The sequence below is a fragment of the Rhincodon typus genome, chromosome 13 (genome assembly GCF_021869965.1).
Source record: "Rhincodon typus isolate 14 chromosome 13, sRhiTyp1.1, whole genome shotgun sequence".
Lineage (NCBI taxonomy): Eukaryota > Metazoa > Chordata > Chondrichthyes > Orectolobiformes > Rhincodontidae > Rhincodon > Rhincodon typus.
In genome coordinates this window covers 24157240-24178769 of record NC_063344.1, presented here as the reverse complement: position 1 = coordinate 24178769, position 21530 = coordinate 24157240, and the positions used below count along the sequence as shown (strand labels likewise).

Genomic DNA, 21530 nt, shown 5'->3' with positions numbered 1-21530 from the left:
TCTACACCTTGTTATCTCAGATTCTCCAGCATCTGCAGTTCCTACTATCTCCTAAGACTTGAATAACATCTGGTTCCATCAGATCAGAGCTTGGTGCAGTGGACCATCATGGAGTGTCACTTAGCCATCAATGCCAGCATTTGCTCTGCATTGTTGAGGAGGGTTGGGGGGGTGACTTACAAAGTCTGCGTTTTTTGTTTGCTGTTGGTGGCTACAGATGAAAAGATCATTTTTGGACCTGTCCAATTGACCAGCTGTATCTGATGTTCCCCTACTGGACCATGACAAGATGCAGGTCTCCAGTCGGTATGTGAACAGGGCAGCAGTAACCTTGATAGAGTGTTTAGATGGGATGTAGCGAAGGTAAACTGTGTGATCTGGTGGGTAAACAGTGACTAGGGTGAGAGAATGTGGTTATATGTGTAAGAGACTGTGTGCCACAAGCAGCATGGCTTTGTGAATGCTGTGAAGGGCAATGACAGATTGCCAATGCTTGACTAGGTGCAAAGTGGCTTTTTAGAGATGGCTGCAGAGGGCTCCAGGGTTACTTGTCATTTAGGGATAACCGCTTAGAGGCAAGTTACTCTGGGAAGAGTGGGCAAAAAGATTGACGAGAATTAACATAAGGGCCACTAAGGCAAGGAAGACAATTAATGAAGTTCAAGAAACAGAGTTGACACTTCAAGTACAATCTTCAGAAATTTTTCTCAAGTTCCAAAGAAGAGGTCATCCCAGACTTGAAGCATCAACTTTGTTTCTCTCTCCACAGATGCTGCCAGACCTTTTGAGTTTCTGGAGCACTTTCTGTTTTAATTTCAGATTTCCAGCATTCATGGTACTTAGCTTTTAGTTAATGAGTTAAGATTGAGTAAGAAATCTCAATGGGATGGCAAGAAACCTTCCAAAAACCTCCATGCAACTTGCACTTAGCCCAAAAAAGCACGAGATTCACTCCAATAAGTTTCCTTGCATTTCAGACTTACTAGAATTGAAAGCAATTTGTTTCTGACTAGCTGGCAAGTTCAACTAACGAGCAATAATCAGCTTGTTAAAATAATTATAAATAGATCGTTCTTCAAATGCTGGCTAAAAATATAATATATGGAGTTTAACACATTAGAGAAAGAATAACTTTTAAAATTACCGGAAATGGCTCATGGGTACAGGTTATATCCACCTCCGTGTAATTCAACCAAACCTGCGTAAACACTTTTGAGTGACAGAACAGCTATAACACAAAACAAATGATTCATTTTAAAACAAATTAACCTCACAAAAGGTAAAGATTTTAGATTTCCCAGATAGTACATGTGTTATGTAGGTTGAATTGGCAGTTAAGAAGGCAAATGCAAAGTTAGCATTCATTTGAAGAGGGTTAGAATACAGGAATGGACATGTCCTGCTGAGGCTGTTCAGGACTGGATTTGAAATATTGTGAGCAGTTTTGGGTCGCGTATCTGAGGAAAGATATGTTGGCATTGGAGAGGGTCCAGAGGAAGCATACGAGAAGCATCCCAGGGATGAAAGGCTTGTTATGAGGCAGGGTTGACGATCCTGGGCCTGCATTCAATGGAGTTCAGAAGGATGTGGGGGGTTCTGATTAAAATTTACTGGATACTGAGAGGCCTGGATAGAGTGGATGTGAAGAAGATACTTCCACTAATAGGAGAGACTAGGACCCAAGGCACCACCTCGGAGTGAAGGGACGACCCTTTAGAACTGAGATGAGGAAGAATATTTTCAGCCACAGGGTAGTTAGTTTTTGGAACACATTGCCACAGACGAGTGTGGAGGCCAAGTTATTGAGTGCAATTAAGACAGAGATGAATATTTTCTTGATTGGTAAGGAGTTCCAGTATTATTGGGAAAAGGCAGGAGAATGGGATTGAGAAACATATCATTGAGAATGGTGGAGCAGACTTGGTGGGGCAAAATGGTCTAATTCTGCTCCTGTATCTTATGGTTTTATGCTATCTTAGCAAACTTGTTGATTTATAAACTTTAATAATTATTAAAATGGCTGTTCCCCACACACTAGAAGGCAATATTAATCTCCTTAAAATTAATCCACTCAGTAACCTGTTGGATAAAATGCTATTACAAGACAAATACTTATTACATTCATATGAAATTCTGCTATACATTACTTTCACAGAAGAAATTACATTTTTTTTAGTCATTTCATACCAATGTGAGATGGTTCAGGACAGTAGCATGTCAACCTTAGCTTCTACATCCAGAAAGTAAGGCTGTTAACACTTATTACACCAGTGACAGTGTTATTTTCCAGCTTCAGTTATTTCCTATATTTTCCTGTATAGCACCACATGAAATTATCCATACAGTGGAGGAAAATCACAGCATAAATAGGGAAATGAGGATTAGGGACATGTCCTTGACCAATCAAGATTTTTATTTTCCTTCACCCCACACCACTCCCTTTCAATCCAAAAAGGCCATTGGTCACCCAATTATTGTTCCTCTCCAAAGTCTAATTACTGGGCCTTCTGTCTCTAGGAGTCAGTTAGCATTAATCCTAGGATAATAGTAGATGACCCAATATCCTCCCTTTTCAAACTGAATTATATGAAACCTACTCCAAGGTTTAAATTTAAATGAATGGATTCAGGTATTCTTGGGAAAGGCAAATTCAAAATGTATTTATTGTATATAATGTTGTACGATAAAATAAAATGAGTTCTTACTACAAGGATTTTGACAGGGCATTTTAGAAAAATTAAGTGACTGTTAAATTGTGGAAGGAAGAGTCTTTAGATGCACGAAAGTAGGTTACCCACTGGAAAAAGTGATCTACTGCATTGAAAAATATGGCAACTCAGATTTTACTAAGTTAGCTTTACCTAGTACAGTACATTGAAGGTTTTGTTGATTGACAGCTCAGCCATCTGGTCTACCTCTGAAGCAGTGCAGCAAATGACCATGCATATCATGCTTTAAAGCATTCAGATCTATTAACACAGTTGTGCAATGGAATCCCAAGCCCATTAGTGGATTCAGCTCAGCAGGAATTGTGGGAAAGCTGAATGGCCATTCTCTTCTCTGAAAACGGTTGTGTTTCTTGAACCACTTATATGAAGAGTTCACCAATGGTTCAGATAGTTGTTCTACCAGAGTTTTCTGGACATCACATCTTGAAGGTTTTTCTTATATTAAGAACAAGAAAGCAGTTCTTTTAGCTCAATAAAATCTGCTGTAAATTACATCTTGGAACTATGAAAGTTGTTTGATATCAATATAGCTGGTCACAATTGGTGTGTGGTTCTTTCTTGGTTCAGCTGACATTCTTTTGAGACCAGCTTCTTGTTCTCTGACCTATGTCAAGTTCATCATTGGTAAATGTCTTCTTAGTTGGAATCTTTCCTCAAATTTCAAGATTTTTAGGGCAAAGCGTGCTCTCTTGCTCAGAAGGGATATTTTCTGGTCGTGGGTGATATAAGTAATTTCTGTACACTGATGACCTTCGTGTCATTAGTGCTAGAGTTGGGACATCTGCTCAGAACTGAACAGGAAATTTGTGTGCGAGGGAGAGGATCTAGTCATAATGGTCCACATAGGTGCCAAAAACATAGGCAGGAAAAAGAAGGAAGTTCCATAAAGTCAGTACGAGGAGCTAGACATTAAATTGAGAAGCAGAGCCTCAAAGGTAATAAACTCTTGATTATTACCTGAGCCATTTACAGATGGGCTTTGGGGAAAAAGAGAAATTTTAGAGAGAAAAAGCACTGGTGTGGGAGAAATGGGTTTGTGGAGATTGGCACATTTCCATGGAAAGAGTGATCCATAGCAATGGAACAGTCTGCACCCGAGCTATGAACCAGGAAAATAGAGGATTTTAAACTGAATTGTGGAGGCAAGGGGTCAAATTTTAGAAGTGTTAAATCAAAGAATAGTCTCAGCTAAAGAGAAATGAGCCCCTAACAGTAAACAGACAGTAGGGAGGGGCATAAAGGAAGAAGTGAGAGCTTGTCAGAAAAGAACAGTAATGATGATTGGAGATTTTAATCTACATATTGACTGGAAAAGTCAGATGGGCAAAGATAGCTAGATGAGGAGTTCATAGAATGTTTTCAGGATAGTTTCTTAGAACAGCAAATTCTAGAGCTGATCAGAGAGCAGTTTACAGTAGATCAGGTATTGTGTGAATTGAGAGGATTAATTAATGATCTCATAGTGAAGGTGCCCTTAGATAGCAGCTGCCATAATGATTTGAAGTTTCAGCTTGAGGGAGAGAGGAGTGAGACCAAGATATTTTTTTAAAAAGGGGCAATTTTGAAGATATGAAAGATAACTGGTTAAACTGAATTGGCAAATTACATTGAAGAATACGTTAATAAAGATGCAGTGGCAGAAATGTAGGGATATATGCACAATTTGTTGAAGGTGGTAGAACATTTAGGAAGTAAGTTTAAAAAGGCATTGAGATCCTGGGCTTTGAGGCAGAATACGAAAGGAACAAAATTACAATAAACCTTTTTTTTAAAAAACATTCAGACTCATGTACAGGATTGAATCCATTTCTGTGCATTGTACTTTAGAAGGCAAATCGGGACCTTAAACAGGCTGCGGAAAATATTGATATGAATGTCAGAAGGATAAGGGACATTAGTTAGACAAATTGACCAGGTGGAGAATGTTCTCCACAGAAAAAGGATGCTTAAGGGAAGAGTGGAAGAAGTGTTCAAAATGGGAGTAAATGGACAAAAAACTGTTCCTTTTGACAGAGGGGAGGAGAACCCCCAAGCACAGATTTAAGGTGATTGACAAGAGAAGAAAAGGTAACATGAGAAAACATTTTTATGACATAGCGAGTAGTTATGATCTGAAATTCATTACTTAAAAGTGTAATGGTGGCAGATTCAATTGTGACTTTCAAAAGGGAATTGATAAGTACTTGAGGGAAATCATTTTGTAAGGTTACATATAATGTGCAAAGGACTGGGGCTAACTAAATTGACCTTTTGGACAGCTATTCTGGATTGAACAAGACAAATGGCTTTTTGCGGGGCTGTAGATATTCTTTGATTTTATGGTTCTCATATCCTATTTCACCTTTGTGCAACAAATTTGCCTGGGTTACAAGCATTAGATGGTGTAAGTATGTGCTTCTTGCTTACCACCATTCAAGTGCTGCCGCCTGACCTGACACTGGGGGAAAACAAAGTGCTGGAAATACAGGAAGACAATAACAATAACGAAACAGCTTCATTCATTCCCAAATTCACAGACTCCAGCTCACGCACTGATATTGCACTCATTTTTAAAGGATCTGCCAAAGGCAGGATCAGCACATCAGCATCAATGCCCCACAGGGTTGTAAACATTACTCAAAGATTAAGCAAGAGCTGCCCAGTGTGTATTCAAAATAACCAGGGAAAATGCCTGCTTAAAGTTTGAACCTGGAGTGTGGTTACAGCAGTTGGAGCTGAGGGGTCAGGCAGGTCAGGGTGGCTGTCATTTTGAGCTGCTCTTTGGCCTTTTCCCCTTACATAAGGGTACCACGAACTGTGGAGTGTTACGTGCTGCCACTTGGGGAAAAAAAACTAAGATAATTCTGATGTTTGAAACTATCTTGCATGTGAGTGGTCCATAAGGTTTTCATAAGCAGAAGAGAAGCAAGGTTGATATTTACAAGTTACTCACTTTTACACCATCAGCCTTTGCATTACAGTTAGCAGCAATATTGTCAGAATTCTCTTTGCTGCATTCAGTTTCCTGAATTGTAAACTTCATTTCATATTTCATTCCAGCCACCACCTGATTAGAAAGATAGTTTTATTATTGCAAAGTTTCAGTGAAATGTATCATTATTGTACATAATTATCATTGCAATGGTCTTCACATTGGCTCCATGTTTAGGTTTTACAGACTCTTTAAAAATACTGCAGAAAATGTGGAAGAAAAAGATATTAAAGTCAGTTTGCAAATTTAACATAAATCAACAGATTGAGAAGGTGACTATCTGGGCCTTTGAAACATCCAAATAATGTGAAGTTGAATTTTCTCAAGACAACAAGCAAATAAAAAGTAGTAGTAGATCCCAGCACCTGATGATTTTTATTTACAATTTACTTTGGAGATACAAAGCAGGGTATAAGAGCCAGACAATATGACAATAGTTTTGCAGATAGTGAGCTGGTGTGGCCATGGTACACAGACCTGATGTGGACCAGTTGATAGCCTGGAGCTCTACTCACAGATTAAGTGCAATATCTGTTAAATGCTGAAGGCAGCAGAATTTCACAGCTTAATGTCTTTGATCTTTGGCTGGAAAGTCTATTCTACATTAATCCTATTACAAGCCTTTTTAACCCATGTAGGATGAGTTATGCTATCTATACTCAGTGCCACCTACAACTTTGCAGATTCCACCAATTATGCTGGGCTGGGGAAGAACATCAAAATACGTTAGAATTCTTAAGCATCTCGGCAACAGTAAGTAGTTTCTCAAAGATTTTCATACCAAAAGGTCCAATTTATTATGAAGCTGATTTAATGGGCACCGATGAAACTATTAAATGGTTCCTTTTGTTTTAAAGAAATGTAGAGTGATCAATAAGTCATGTTAATGGTTAGTCTTGACTCTGGATTGAGTTGGTCTCCCCTGCTTAGCTGGGAAATAAGGTGTTCTAGAAGACGATCAGAATAAGATCTCTCAGAAATACAAAAAGAAAATACATTAATTGTTGACATGCTTGCAAAGAAAGATCTAACCTGATAAGTGAACTTGAAAACAATGTCATGCTGAAAGTAATTAGTATAGTTGCTCTCGGTGTTAAACTTTGCAATAGCAAGAGCAATTATTTCATGTAAGTCAGAGTGGTCCAGCTGAGTTATTGGACATCCAGGACATGAAAATCTTGACCTAGTCCCTGTGTAGCAATGACACAGACAATTAGTGTACAGCCTAACAGATGAAATTATTTATAATGAAAACAACAATTAGTCTGTACCATAAAATCATAGAATGTTATGTAGTCCATCACCCCCATACTGGTTTCCTGAAAGCGCTTTTCACTTATTCTTATTTCTCTCTCCTTTCCACACAACTTGCAAAATGTTACTTTATAAGACATTATCAATTTTATTTTTAAATCCTGTTATGGATTTGCTTCATAATTGTCTGTGGTAAGCTGTTCCACGTTCTAAACAAAATTGGAAGACCAAAATATGTTCTAAACCATTCCCTTTGTATTTAGTATAACATCCATAGATAACAAGTAGTCCTGTGGTGTATTATTTCTGTTCTATAATTAGGGCAGTTAGTTTGGCTTAATTTCTGGAATTCTCCTTGCTGTGTTAGAAGCGTCTGAGCTTGGTTCACTCTCCACAATTTCAGCAAAAGGGATAGAGTTTTCACCAGTTTCCATGAGTTATGAAGCACAATCTCAGCAGAATCCGTTGGGCCAACACAAAAGATCGATGAATCTGAAGTGTGGGTTACACCCTAAAATGTTTTTAATTTAAAGAACTAAGAGACAGAGATAGTTTCAGAATAAGGCATCTATTTAAGCAGAAATTTATTTTCTCACAGTATTGTGACTTTTGAATTCTCTATCCCAGAGATTTGGGAGGCTATGCCATTAAACATAATCAAGACTGAGATAGAACCAACAATTTGAGGGAACAGGGAAGAAAGTGAAGTTAAAGCCTAGATTATATCAACCATGAACTTATTGAATGGCAGAGCAAGCTTAAGGAGTTAAATGGCCTATTCCTGCTTCTCTTTGTTGTTTTGTTCTAGGTTTCCTTACAAGCACACAAAAGAGGAGCTGAAATAGGCCACTCAGTCCCTCAAGCCTGCTGCACCATTACCATTCAATAAAATCATGGCAGACCTGCTTAAGTTCTAAATTACAAATTCCCAGCTATCCTGATACCTTTGATTCCCTTAACAGAAAAGAATTATTCAATGAACCTGCCTCAACAACCTTCTAAAGTAATGATTTCCACAGACACACAGACCTCTGACAAAGAAAAAAAATCCCTCATCACTGTCCTAAAAGGATGAGCCTTAATTATAAAACTGTGACCCCTAGCTTTGGACTCAAGGAAACATCCTTCATGCATCCACCATGTCAAGACCCTTCAGGATCTTACAAACTTAAACGAATCACCCTTACTCTTCTGATCTCCACAAGGCCATAATGTAGAGGAACAGGATTTAGGCCATTTGGCCCATCAAGTCTGCTCTGCCATTAGATAATGGCTCATATGTTTCTCAACCTCATTCTCCTACCTTCTCCCCATAGCTCTTGATCCTCTTAATAATCAAGAACCTATCTATCTCTGTCTTAAATACAGTCAATGACTTGGCCTCCACATTATGCTCTGGCCATGAGTTTCACAGTTTACCAACCTTCTGAAATTCCTTCCCATCTCATTTCTAAAGGGCTGTCCCTTCACTCTGAGGCTGTTCCTCAGGCCCCTACTAATGGAAACATCTTCTCCATGTCCGTGCTATCCAGGCCTCTCAGTATTCTGTAAACTTCAATCAGATTCCCCCTCATCCTTCTAAATTCCACGGAGGAGTGACCCAGAGTCCTCAACTGCTTCTCATATGACAAGCCTTTCATCTCCAGGATAAGTCTTGTAAACATCCCCTGGACTCCCTCCATCACTATCAAATTCTTCTTTAGATACAGGACCCAAAACAGTCAACAATATTCCAAATGCCTTGTACAGTCTCTGCTGTTGTGGTTGTAGCCTTCTTGAAATGAATCTGACATTGCACTTACCTCTCTAACTGCCAACTGAACCTGCTTGTTAATTTTTTTCAGAATCCTGAACAAGGACTCCTAAGTCCCTTTGTGTTTCTGATTTCCAAAGCCCTTCCCCATTTAGAAAATAGTCTACACCTCTTTTCTTCCTACCAACGTGTACAACCTCACACTTTCCCACATTATATTCCATCTGCCACTTCTTTGCCCACTCTGCTAGCCTGTCCAAGTCCTCTTCAGCCTCCCCACTTCCTCAACACTTGCCATCCATCCACTTATCTTTGTATGATCTGCAAACTTAGCAGAAATGCCCTCAGTTTCTTCATCCAGATTGTTATTGTAAAATGTAAATAGTTGTGGTCACAACACAGGTCCCTGCGGAATTCCACTACTGAATGAAAACAAGCCAGATAATCCAATTTTTTCTTATAAAACAATCTGCTCATTCCAGATATCAACCTAGTAAAATTCTTCTGAACAATGCCCAATGTATTTACATTCTTAAATAAGGAAACCAAAACTTTACACAGTATTCGATATGTGTTCTCACTAATACCCTGTATAACTGAAGAATAATGTTCTTTCTTTTATTTTCAATTCCTCTCATTAAAAAAAAGGCTAGCAACCCACAAACTTTTATCTTTGTGTCATTAACATGCTTAACCACCGTGCCTTCAATCCTTTCATCTCAGTCATTGAATTAAATTGTAAAATTTTGAGTGCACAGCACAGGTCCTCAATTTTCATAAGCTGCCAATTATGAATCAGACTCATTTATATACATACCTTGTTTTCTGCCAGCCAGGCAGCCAACTTTCTATCTATGATAGCGTGTTAGCCTCAGTGTCATGAGCTCTTACTTTATGCAATAATGTTTTATGTGGAACTGTGTCGAATGCCTTCTGGAAATCACAATAAAATCCAGAGCTCATGTTACTCCTTCAAAGATACCCATGCATGGCATCATGTAAATGTTTGTTTGAACAAGCAGTTATTGATCATAGAATCCCTACAGTGTGGAAACAGGCCATTCGGCCCAACAAGTCCACACCACCCCTCCAAAGAGCATCCCACCCAGACCCATTCCCCTAATTTCCCATCCCTAATCCACCTAACCTAAACATCCCTGGGCACTATGGGCAATTTAGCATGGCCAATCCACCTAGCCTGAACACCTTTGGACTGTGGGAGGAAACCGGAGCACCCGGAGGAAACCCACACAGACACGGGGAGAATGTGCAAACTCCACACAGACAATCGCCCGAGGCTGGAATCGAACTGGGTCCCTGGTGCTGTGAGGCTGCAGTGCTAACCACTTAGCCACCATTGTTTGAGATGTAGCTCAACTTCCAGCATGCTATTCCAATGAGTCATAACGACTGGCCCATAGCTTCCCATGTCTGCCTCTATCCTTTCTTGAATAAAAGGTTATATTTACTATTTTCCAGTCCAAAGAAACCTTTCTAGAACTTAATGAATTTTGGAAAATTAACACCAATATATCTGCTATCTCATTAGCCACGTCTTTTAAGACCCAAGGATAAAGTCCATCTGGACCCAGCGACTTATTAACCTGCAGCCCCATCAGTTTGTGAATGAGTATGATTTCATCAAGTTCTTCTTGTTACGCTTCACTGGCGTAACATGCTGGAAATCAAGCCCTGCTATTCCCAAAGACATTACAAAAGTTAAAAATTTTTATAAGGTATGCAATCATTCCGAATTTGGCTACCATTCAAACTGAAGTCGATAGAAAGCATGGATCAGGTTTCTGTACTGCACACTAATTACTTATTTAAAGTAATTGGACTCTAGTTACAGGTAAACACTTAGAAACCATCAGGACATTACACCACAAATTAGAAGTCTAATCCCCTTGTAAACTTTACTTTACATACAGACAGACAAATGAACAGGGAAATTGGGTTATTAGGCTGGAGGGGAAAATACTGGGAAGACAGATCAGTAGTCTTTGTTCCTTGGTTCTATGACTGAGATGAGCTTTATGATTCTTCTGCTGGCAATCTTCATTGTCTTTCTCTGTTTGCTTCCACTGGTTAGTAAGAGACACAAAGTAGCTGATTCACTTATAAAAAGTCTTTGACTTTTCAGTTAAAATTCACAGTTTACACAGCCTTTACAGGAAGAGAAAATGGTTTCTTCAGATTTCAAGTAAGTTTTGACTGCAGACAATGAGAAAATGCTGCTGAGCTACGTTCTCTCTCTCAGTAATTGTTCCCAGCTCCAAGCTGCTCAGTTGTTTGAGAACTAATCTCACAGTATTGGCAGACTCTGTCATTGATAACTGGTCACTAGTCCATAAACCAATCAACCTCTTGTTGCCAACCAAAGCTGTATCAGTACACCCCCTTGGCTTCAAATCAACTGCAATCCAATCTAATTTACTGCTTGCTCATACAATTGTTTACATGATGTCTGCAGTGGCAGTAAGGTTACTGGATTTCAAAATATACAGCCATTCTTTTAAACACTGATTTTAAAGCAGCTCTTTCTCATTACAGTCCATGGTGCTTTTAAAAAGAAACTAAAATAACACAGTCCTCACACTGTCTTTCTTTAACCTACAGATTTGTTGGTGTTGCTGAGATGTTTTGTGTACCCTCTACAGTGACGGAAGCATAACATTTATGTATTACATCCACCTTTTTTTTTATTATGTACTATTAACTCTCTATCCTTATACTAGAGCACCACCACTCATTTAACATCTTTTTCCTCTTTAGATTCGTATAGGAACCCTTGTTGTCTGTTTTTTTTAAATATTTCTAGCTTCCTCTTATGCTCTAATTTATTAATCCTGATTATGTTCTAGTTATTCTCTGTTCTTTGCATTCTGACCAATCATCTGTTCTGCACTTATCTGTCACCGTGAGTCCTGGGGGAATACTCTGTCACTTAGCTAGACTACTGCTTGCAAGACAGTCAGCCTGAAAATGATTGCTCAGAATGGATGATCATCTGAGGATTAGGACAGAAAGTGCATCTTCACCCAAAGTATTCTGATGTAGCCCTAAAGATCATTTAGATCATTCTAGCACGCGAACCATCAATTGTGCACCTGAAAATGAGACATAACTTATACTTAAACAGTACGCTATAATTGCATTTAGTAGGTTATCAGACCTGAATTTAATGTGCAATTGTATTCAGTCGCTTCAGCAATTCTTTTGACTTTATCGATGAACATTTTCAACCAACAGTGACCCATAGTCTAAAAACAAATATCAGAATGAAGAAAAAGGTTACAACTTACATATAAAGGAATCAATCAGACATCAAAGTCTTTATTTTGATTAAACCCTATATCCGTGCCATCATGCTGATGTGTAACTTATATCTCAAGATTTTTTGGAATGAGATATATATTAATCGTACAATTTTGGGATTGTTGCAAGTGTTTGTTGTTGGTGTTTTCAGATTTGATAATCAGAAAACTTACAGTTGCTGCATGTGGTTTGACATTGCATTCTTTCCAGATTGTTTCATTTCCAACTGGGCACTCTGTTTCTTGGATAAAATATTCAATACCATATAGTTTTCCTTGTAATTCCTGTGAATAACAAATTTCTGTCAGTAAGAATTCTTGATGCTTCAGTTTAAACAATGAAATTAAATTCATATAGAACCTGTTTTTAACATTTTGAGTTCATCGAGACTTGAAAATATTGATACAAACTTACTCTAATTTGTAATTTAATGTACTCGGCAATAGAACTGTCAAAGTAATAGAAATTATACAGCAAACTGTACAGTGTCCTGTTTAAAGTATTCAAATGTGATGTACAAAGATTATAAATATGTTAATTATTGGGACAATCTGTGTAATGTAGAATGGAGTAGAGAAGACAGTAAGCCAGGATGTCTTGTTTCATATCGAGACAGTGAGGCCCAGATTTCTTTACAGGATAAAAGGTATAAAGTATTCACACTTCTAAACAACGAGCAGAGTAGTTGTGCTAACAGTGGGTAAACTATTGGCCTCCTTGTCTTACAGGAGTGTAAGGCTTTATAAACGGTTATATTTAAAGTGCCTGTTTAACTGGAGATTAAAAGAAGTTGGGAGCTGGAAAGACAACTATTTCATTTTTCTAACATTAGACAAGACATATAGATTCATGTTGCTTTATCCTGTGCTTTAAGCCAATATTGTTACTTGCATTTTGAGATACCAGTCTGGAGTATCTCTGGGCTGTGGTTGCCTGCACGTACAGTGTCCCTGAAGATGTTTGCTCCTTACTTCTACCTATAAGAAAAGCTCTTCAACTCCTTAGGTATTGCAACAACCCTTTATTTACATGTGTATAAAACAGGTTATCAAATAAAGATCTATCACAGAGTCTAAGCCCTCTCCCTTGTGCTTGTTCTAGACTGGTCACCGCTAGTTTACCAATGTCTGAATCATATGATCAGTTTTATTATCATGGTTTACACAAATGTCATTACACCATGCACATTGCCATTGAGATAGGCTTGTGAGAGGAGAACAGGCTATAATTGGCTGTTGCAGGATTGATTTAGAGGATTTTTTATGTTATCCCTGAATCTGTCAGACATGTCAGTTTGTGAGGATCTATGAAAGAGAACAAAGAGTTAGACACAGTCAGCAGAAATTACATTGGAACTTGCATTTGGATTGAAGAAACCAGGGTGAGAAGATTTGCAATGAGGCTTGAAGATTCATCTAGCTTTGGCTAGAGGAAGCTATCTCCAGCATAACTCTCACTGTGAAAGATAGTTCGCGAGTTCGAAATTGCAGGGCTGTAATAAAAAAAAAGAAAGCAGGCCACTGGGAGATGAAAGCAGCTTCAGACTAGTACCTGGAGAATTAAATACTCACTTAAGGAACATGGTATAATTATGGAGGGGATTTTCAGTCATTTAAATGTTAAGTAGGAAAGATTTTTATAGCCTTGTAGCTATTTACAGTATAGATGGAGGCCATTCAGCACATCATGCCCACATTAGTCCACAAAGATTAGTTACACTAATACCATTTTCCAACTCTTGGTCCACAGTCCTGAAGCTATGGCAATGCAACTGAATATCTAAATACTGCCTAAATGTTAGGCAAGTTTTTGAATCAACCACTCCTTCAAGCAGCAAGACTCCCACCACACTCTAGCTGAAAACATTTTTTCCTCCTCAACTCTCCTCTTGGCCCTCTACTTCTTTGCTTAAATCTTTGTTTCCTGGTTATTGACCCGTCTACTAAATGAAAAGTGCCTTCCTAACTAACATCTCTGTGACCCTCACAACATAACACACCTCATTTAGGTTCCCTCACAACCTTCACTGCTCCATGCCTCAGCTAATAAAGATAAATATTCCATATGCTGTCTTGGCCACCTCCAGGGATTTGTGGATATGCACACCATGGTCCCTCTAATCCTAGGGTCCTGTCAGTCAGTGAAATCCTTTTGCTTTGTTAGCACTCTCCAAGTGCATTACCTCACGTTTTTCTGGGCTGCATGCTATTTGCCACTGCCCTGCCCACTTGACGAGTCATGGATATCCTCCTGTAGTTTAAAGTTAATCCCTGACTACTTACCATCCTGAAAGCATTTGTGTCAATCTGTTTCATTTGAGTGCAAATTATTAATGAGCAGCAGGGGCCCGAACACCATGCCTTGCAGAACCCTAATGAAAACAGACTTTCCAATCACAGAAACATCTTTCAACGGTCACCTTGTGCTTCCTGACTCTCTTCAAATTTTGGATCCAGCATGCCACTTTGCTATGGACCCAATGGACTCTTACTTTCATGTCCAGTTAGCCATGAGGGATCTTAACACAAGCCTTACTAAAATCCATGTAGACCATATCAAATGCATTACCTTAATCAACACTGCTGGTTACCTCCTCAAACGTTTGATCAAAGTTGCCACAAATGACCTTCCTGTAACAAATCCATGCTGGCTATCCTCGTTAATCTATGCCTCTCCAGGTGCAGATATAGTTTGTCCTCCGAATTCTTTCTAAACTTTCCCACTACTGACCAGGCCTGTAATTTCCTGGTTTATCCCTTCCTAATAATGGGATGACATTCACAGTCCTCCAACCTCTGGCAGCTCACCTGAAAGGACTTGAAAATTACTATCAAGGCCCCTGAAATGTCCTTCCTTGCCTCATTCACTAACCTGGAATACACCTCAACCAAGGCCAATGGATTTATCCATTTGTAATGCTGCTAAATTCACATGTATCACCTCTCTTTGTTAGTTTCTTCTTTTATTTAATAGTGCTCTATCCTGATGGATTTGTTACAGGAAGGTCATTTGTGGCAACTTTGATCAAACGTTTGAGGAGGTAACCAGCAGTGTTGATGAAGGTAATGCATTTGATATGGTCTACATGGATTTTAGTAAGGCTTGTGTTAAGATCCCTCATGGCCAACCTGTGTTGGCCTTTTCCATTGTGAAAACTGATGTAAACTGTTCACCGAGGACCATCTTCTAGGTCCTCACACAGATTACCTCTATGGTCCCTAATGAGCTCTTTCCCTAACTATTTACTTGCTGTTTGTATTTTTTAAAATTTCCTTTGCTTTCCTTTTATTCAAGCCACCACTGCTTTCTCATTACTCCGTTAGATTTCCAAGTTTTCCTTCTAAGTTCCCCTCTGCACTTTTTATACTCCTTCAGGGACTCTGCCATATTGAGCCTTCTTATTCGTAGCCTTTCTTGTCCCTTGATATCCAGGGTTCTCTGGTCTTGGTTCCACCCTTTGTCTTTACAGGAACATATTTGCCCTGTAGCCTCACTATTTCATCCTGAAGTGCCTTCCACTGCTCTGACACAGTTTCACCTGGCCATAGCTGCTCCCATTCCATTTCAGCCAAATCCTATCTTATCTTAGTAAACTTAGCCTTCACCCAGTTTTGAACTTTTATTCCTGGCCTATCATTGTCCTTTTCCATAACTGTTCTAAATCTAACAGTGTTGTGGTCACTATTTCCAAAATACCCCTCTATTGGTATGCCTTTCACATGCCAGGATTCATTACTTCATAGAATCCCTCCAGTGTGGTACCAGGCCATTCAGCCCATTGAGTCCGCACTAATCTTCTGAAGAACATCCCACCCAGACCCAACACATCCCTGTAACCCTGCATTTCCCATGGCTAACCCACCTAACCTACACATCTCTGGACACTACGGGCATGGCCAATCTGCCTAACCTGCACATTTTTGGACTGTGGGAGGAAATCGGAGCACTCAAAGGAAACCCACACAGACACGGAGAGAATGTACAAATTCCACACAGACAGTTGCCTAAGGGTGGAATCAAACCTGGATTCCTGGTGTTGTCAGGAAGCAGTGCTAACCACTGAGCCACTGTGCCAACAGTAACAAAGAAAATAGGAAACTACACTATGGGAATAAATTAAACAAGCAAACCATTTGACACTAAAGTGGAATTTGGACCATTTGAAATAAGAAACAACAGTATGAACATCTCGATGTACTGAGAGGTGGAGTACAATTTGGAGGAAACATCAGGTTTTTTTAAATCCATTCACGGGATGTGGGCATCACTGGTTGAGCCAGAATTTATTGCTAATCCCTAATTGTCCTTGAGAAAGTGGTGGGGAGCTGCCTTCTTGAATTGTTGCAGTCCATTTGGTATAGAGAGACCCATAAAGCATTAGGGAGGGAGTTCCAGGATTTTGACCCTGCAACACTGAGGGAATGGTGACATATTTCAAAGTCAGAATGACGAATATCTGTCCATGTACAAGTACATATAAGTGCTGTTATAATGCCAACTGATGTTACCACTGGATAAATCAGACCCAAACTGAAATCCAGCTGGACAGATCATATTTTATTTTTTCTGGGTGTACCAAAGTTGTCTGTCACAAATGCAAGTGTGTAATGCTGCTGGTTTGGTTTTAAAATAAATCAAATGTTCATTACAAAAACAAAGAAGATGAAATAGAATCAAACAAGTTATTTACATATAATGTAAATTTAAAGATTTCAAAACACATGGTAAAATACAATCCCGCTAATACACCTTCGAAGAACTCGCACTAGGGAAAAAATTTTTTCTGTCAACCCTATAGAGATTGATTTAGCAGCAGATTCAACTCCCAGTCTTGAGAATCTGGTGGCCTTTTCCTAGAGCCTCTGTACAACTGAGCTTAGATTTTCTTTGCTCCAAATAACCCTTCCTTGTCTAAAACCTGTCCCACTTAGTGCACATTCTGTGTCCTTGTCGCACTCAATGCATTCTCCAAGTTTTGCTCAACGTGGAGGAAAACTGATTCAGCAGCTGAGGAGCATGGCAGTTGTGTAGGTGGTAATCATTAGGATGCTTCCGTGCCCATATTTGATCTGATCCCAAGAGGCTTTGAGGTCCAGAATATATGTCCATGACTGCCAAGGCAACTCCTTCCCAACCGCATACTACTGTGCCACCATCTCTAATGTGTCTGTTCTACCGGTTAGGCACAACATGGTGATAGTTGTGTGTCAGATGTGTCTGTAAAGCGCAATTCTTAAAATGACTATGTCAGCCTGTTGTTTAACTTCTCCATGGGATAGTTCTCCCAATTTTGGCACATGTTAGTAAGGAGGACACTGCAGGATTGACAAGGCCATGTGTGCCGTTACTATTTTGGGTATTCTGCTTGATGCCATCTGGACCGTCTGTTTGATATTCTTTTGACAGACTTTGCAGCAGTTAGGTGCAACTATGTGGCTTACTAGGTCATTTCAGTGGGCATCTAAAAGGTGACCAATTAGGTTTTGCTGGCTTCTAATGCTCAGGTTAAATATGAACATAAAGACCAGGAACAGGAAGTTGATTCAAAAACTTGTCCCTTCAAGCTAGTTCTGCCATTCAATAAGATCGTGCCTGATCTGATTTTAACTTCAACTCTATTCCTGCATAACCCCCATTAATCTTTCATCCCGCTGGTAACCGCTTTAAAAATATTACAAAGTTCTGCATCCACTGCCTTGTTGAAGAAGAAATTCCAAAAACACTCAACCCTCTGAGAGAGAACATTTTTCATCTCTGTCTGACATCAGTGCAGCTGGCAGCAAAAGGCCAGTTTATAACAAGGAATTCCAAGTTAATTGCAGTTAGGCAGGCTCCATAAATTTCTGCTATCTAGCCTGTCTGGCAGTCCTGACTGCCATGACACAAATATCAAAAAGTTTCTTAGATTAGATCATTTTCATCTCCCTTCCTCTGCAGGGATATGTCTTCCACGTGGAGGGGAATCACTAAAATGACAGGGAAATATGATAGAACATATGTGAGACCATGATAGGATGGTAAGACCAACATAGGATGAAATTAGCTCCAAATCCACTCAAGTTAAGCTGATGAACTAATGTGATTTGAACTGAAAACCTAGGCCATGACAGGTCAATCTATTACCTCAAGCCGGTCTATTCATAGTTATTTTTATGGGCACCTAGGCATTTTGGAAGTGCTTCAGAGGACTGATTAGAGGGAATCGTGACAGAGAGACTAAGGCTATCAAGACATGTATTCTGCCTTCTAAATGTACATTGTGCTTGCACAGCAGTAGAAAGGGCACCAACATATGGAAAAGGAAGGGGGTTAGCTAGAGAAGACCTAGAAAAGTACATTTTAAGGAGGAGCTTTGAGAACAGGAGACTGGACTGACATGAAAGACATTGCAATGGATTGAGACTGGTGGCAGAATCTTGCTGCCTATTGTCCCATATGAGACCAGACAAATCAAGTCTAAGTATATTATTCTTGCAAGTCAGATTGCAATATTTACACCAGAGGACAATGATTTTTTGACTGTTTCTTTCTTTACAGTATAATAAACCACCAAATTGAAACTGCTTTGTGCTAACTTTCAGAACTTGAATTCATTCTAAGTAGTTATGGATCACTGAATAGTGAGTCAGTGATGCAGTATGGTGATCCAATATGGAGATATAATACATTGGACACCATTCTGGTGAAGCATAGAGGTGCTTTGTACTGGTGTGGTACATTGGAGTTCTAATACACTGTGTATAGCTCTGTAAAATATGTTTGTCTATATTATTTCCACAAGCAAATTCCTGATTTCAGCTACTATCTAGTGAATGTATTGACCAGAAGCAAAGTAATGGGAAGATGTAAGTGATGAATCTTTTCCAAATGATCTGTCAAAGAAACTAAAAACCTGACAACATACATATATAGGCTCAAAATATTCTCCAAAAGAGACAGAAAACACATTTAGATGTCATAATACAAGGAGAAATATTACTACAAACTGTATACAAATATTACACAACATTGAAGTAAAAAATTTGCTTACCTTTGCTCTAGCCCTGAAGACATAGTGAAGAGCAAATTTATAGCCACTTTTCAGGTTGGCATTTAATTTGCGAAGAGAGAAATCTACACCAGCTAGAACATCTGGATTATCACAAGGGATGGGCTCGAATAAAATATCTGGAAGTGATTTAGCTAAAGCTACTGGTGGTGATACAACATTTAAACATAACAGCTGAATGGTAAAGAAAGCAATGTGTAGTAGTTCCATACTGGTTCGTCGATATACAAGCTACACAGCCTCCAACTGGGTATGAGCACTAAAGAGAATGTTAAACGGCTTTATATCTATGACTCATAAATAGGAACCCTGGCAAAGCCAACTTTTCAGTCACTACTTGAAATTGCTGGTGTAACATGGTCTTACATTTGTTCTATCATATGTACACAAATCAGATATCAGCCTAACAGTAGGAAAAGTGACCTTGTCCTGAAGATAAGAAAATAAATGTTTCAGGATTGATACTATGTTACCTTTTCATTTCCCCCACCCACTATCAATGTCTGCTGATAATCAGAATTGATGGGAATAATTTTTATTGTGTGCATTTTTTTTCTATTCGGAATTTTGGCTTCGCTGGTTGGCCAGCATTTATTGCCTACCCCTAATTGCCCTTAAGAAAGTGCCTTTTGCTTTAGGTAGACCCACAATTGCTGTACATAGTTCATGAGTATTCAAATGCAATATTTTGTTATCGCTTCTTTTGAAAAGATTTTGCTTTTGATTATTTTTATTGTCACATGTATTGAGATACAGTGAAAAGTATTGTATTGCTTGCTAACCAGAAAAATCAAACCTTACATAAGTACGTCAGGGTAATAGAACAGCATATGATGTTACAGCTACATAGAAAGTGCAGAGAAACATCAACTATAATATGAGAGGTCCATTCATAAGTCAGATATCAGGGTGACACTGTGGCTAGCATTGCTGTTTCACAGCACCCGAGACCAGGAATCGATTCCAGCCTCAAGACCGTCTGTGCGGAGTTTGCACATGCTCCCTGTGTCTGTGCGGGTTTCCATCAGACACTCTGGTTTCCTCCCATAGTCCAAAGATGTGCAGGTTAGATGTATTGGCCATGCAAAATTGTCAATGTCCAGGAATGTGTAGGTGAGGCGGATTAGCCATGGGAAATGCAGGGTTACACGGACAGGGTAGTGGGGTGGGTCTGGGTGGGACGATCTTCGGAAAGTCGGATGGGCTGAGTGGCCTGCTTCCACACTATTAGGATTCTATGATTCTATAACAGTGGTGAACAAGTTGTTCTTAAATCTGTTAGTATATGTCTTCAAACTTATTGTATTTTCTGCCTTTTGGAAGCGGGTGGAATAGAGTTTAACTGGAATGGGAAGGGTCCTTGATTATGTTAGCTGCTTTCCCAAAGAAAGCAGCAAGTGTAAATGGAGTCAATGAGAGGAAGGCTGGTTTGTGTGATGGACTGGGCTGCGTTCACATCTCTCTAATTTCTTGTGGTCTTGGGCAGAGCAGTTGCCATGCCAAGCTGTGATACATCCAGATAAGATTCTTTCTACAGTGCACCTATAAACATTGGTAAAAGTCATTGTGGACATGCCGAATTTCCTTAGCCTACTGAGAAGTTTAGGTGTTGGTGTGTTCTCTTGACTGTAGCGTCAATGTGGATGGACCAGGATACATCGGTGGCATTTATTCCTAGGAACTTGAAGTTCTCAACCACCTCTACCTGAGCATCATTGATACAGACAGGTGTGTCTCCTCCACTCTGCTTCCAAAGTCGATGACCAGCTCCTTTGTTTTGCTAATATTGAGGGAGAGATTGCTGTCTTTACACCATGCCGCTGAGCTCTCTATCTCTTTCCTGTAGTCTGTCTCGCTGCTGTTTGAGATCCGACCCACTACATTGATTCAAAATTGCAGACCAGTTTAAAAGAACAGATTGCCAGCTTATTGTGGAGGGTTCAATGGCTGCTGCCTAAATAGAAAAGTACTTACTTTGGGGGGTCACATGACTCTGGCAAGGCCGAATACAATAGACAAATGTACTTCTCCAAACACGCCTATTCTCGTCAAAAATGCCAAAAGTAATTACACTTGCAATTACAAATTCTATGGTTCATAAAGAAAATTAAAACTCATTAACAAAAATTATTTTTTCATTCTATTCTTGCCCTCTGTAAGGCTATTTATTTGCTATCAGCTAGTTACTGGACTGGTGATCCTTCATCGAGGAATGTCTTTCTTGTAGCAAGTGCTGTTGCCATGGTAATTGTTGTGGCTGATCCAATGCCTTTGTTGGGAAAGAGGGGACCTCTGGGACTGATGGTCATTCTGTAATTTGTGTCGTGTCATCACTAGTTGTTTGCTTCTTATAAAATTTTCTTTGTGTTCTGTGATCCACTATTACTGTCGTAGGCTAGCATTGATTTTTCACTGTGGTGACAAATTAGACAAGAATTTTGCCAGAGATAGTAGGAA

General features: G+C 39.3%; 1 protein-coding gene across 1 annotated transcript; it reads right to left on the bottom strand.

Moving 5' to 3' along the window:
• Positions 1 to 1026: 1026 nt before the first annotated feature.
• On the bottom strand, positions 1027 to 19289 carry LOC125484718 (kininogen-1-like). Its single transcript, XM_048604566.1, has 7 exons — positions 19056 to 19289; positions 12199 to 12309; positions 11883 to 11970; positions 6733 to 6890; positions 5662 to 5775; positions 1145 to 1228; positions 1027 to 1086 (listed from the first exon to the last, which is right to left on the bottom strand). Exons 1-7 carry the CDS (start codon positions 19281 to 19283, stop codon positions 1027 to 1029), a joined length of 843 nt encoding a protein of 280 aa, XP_048460523.1. The 5' UTR covers positions 19284 to 19289.
• Positions 19290 to 21530: the final 2241 nt, after the last annotated feature.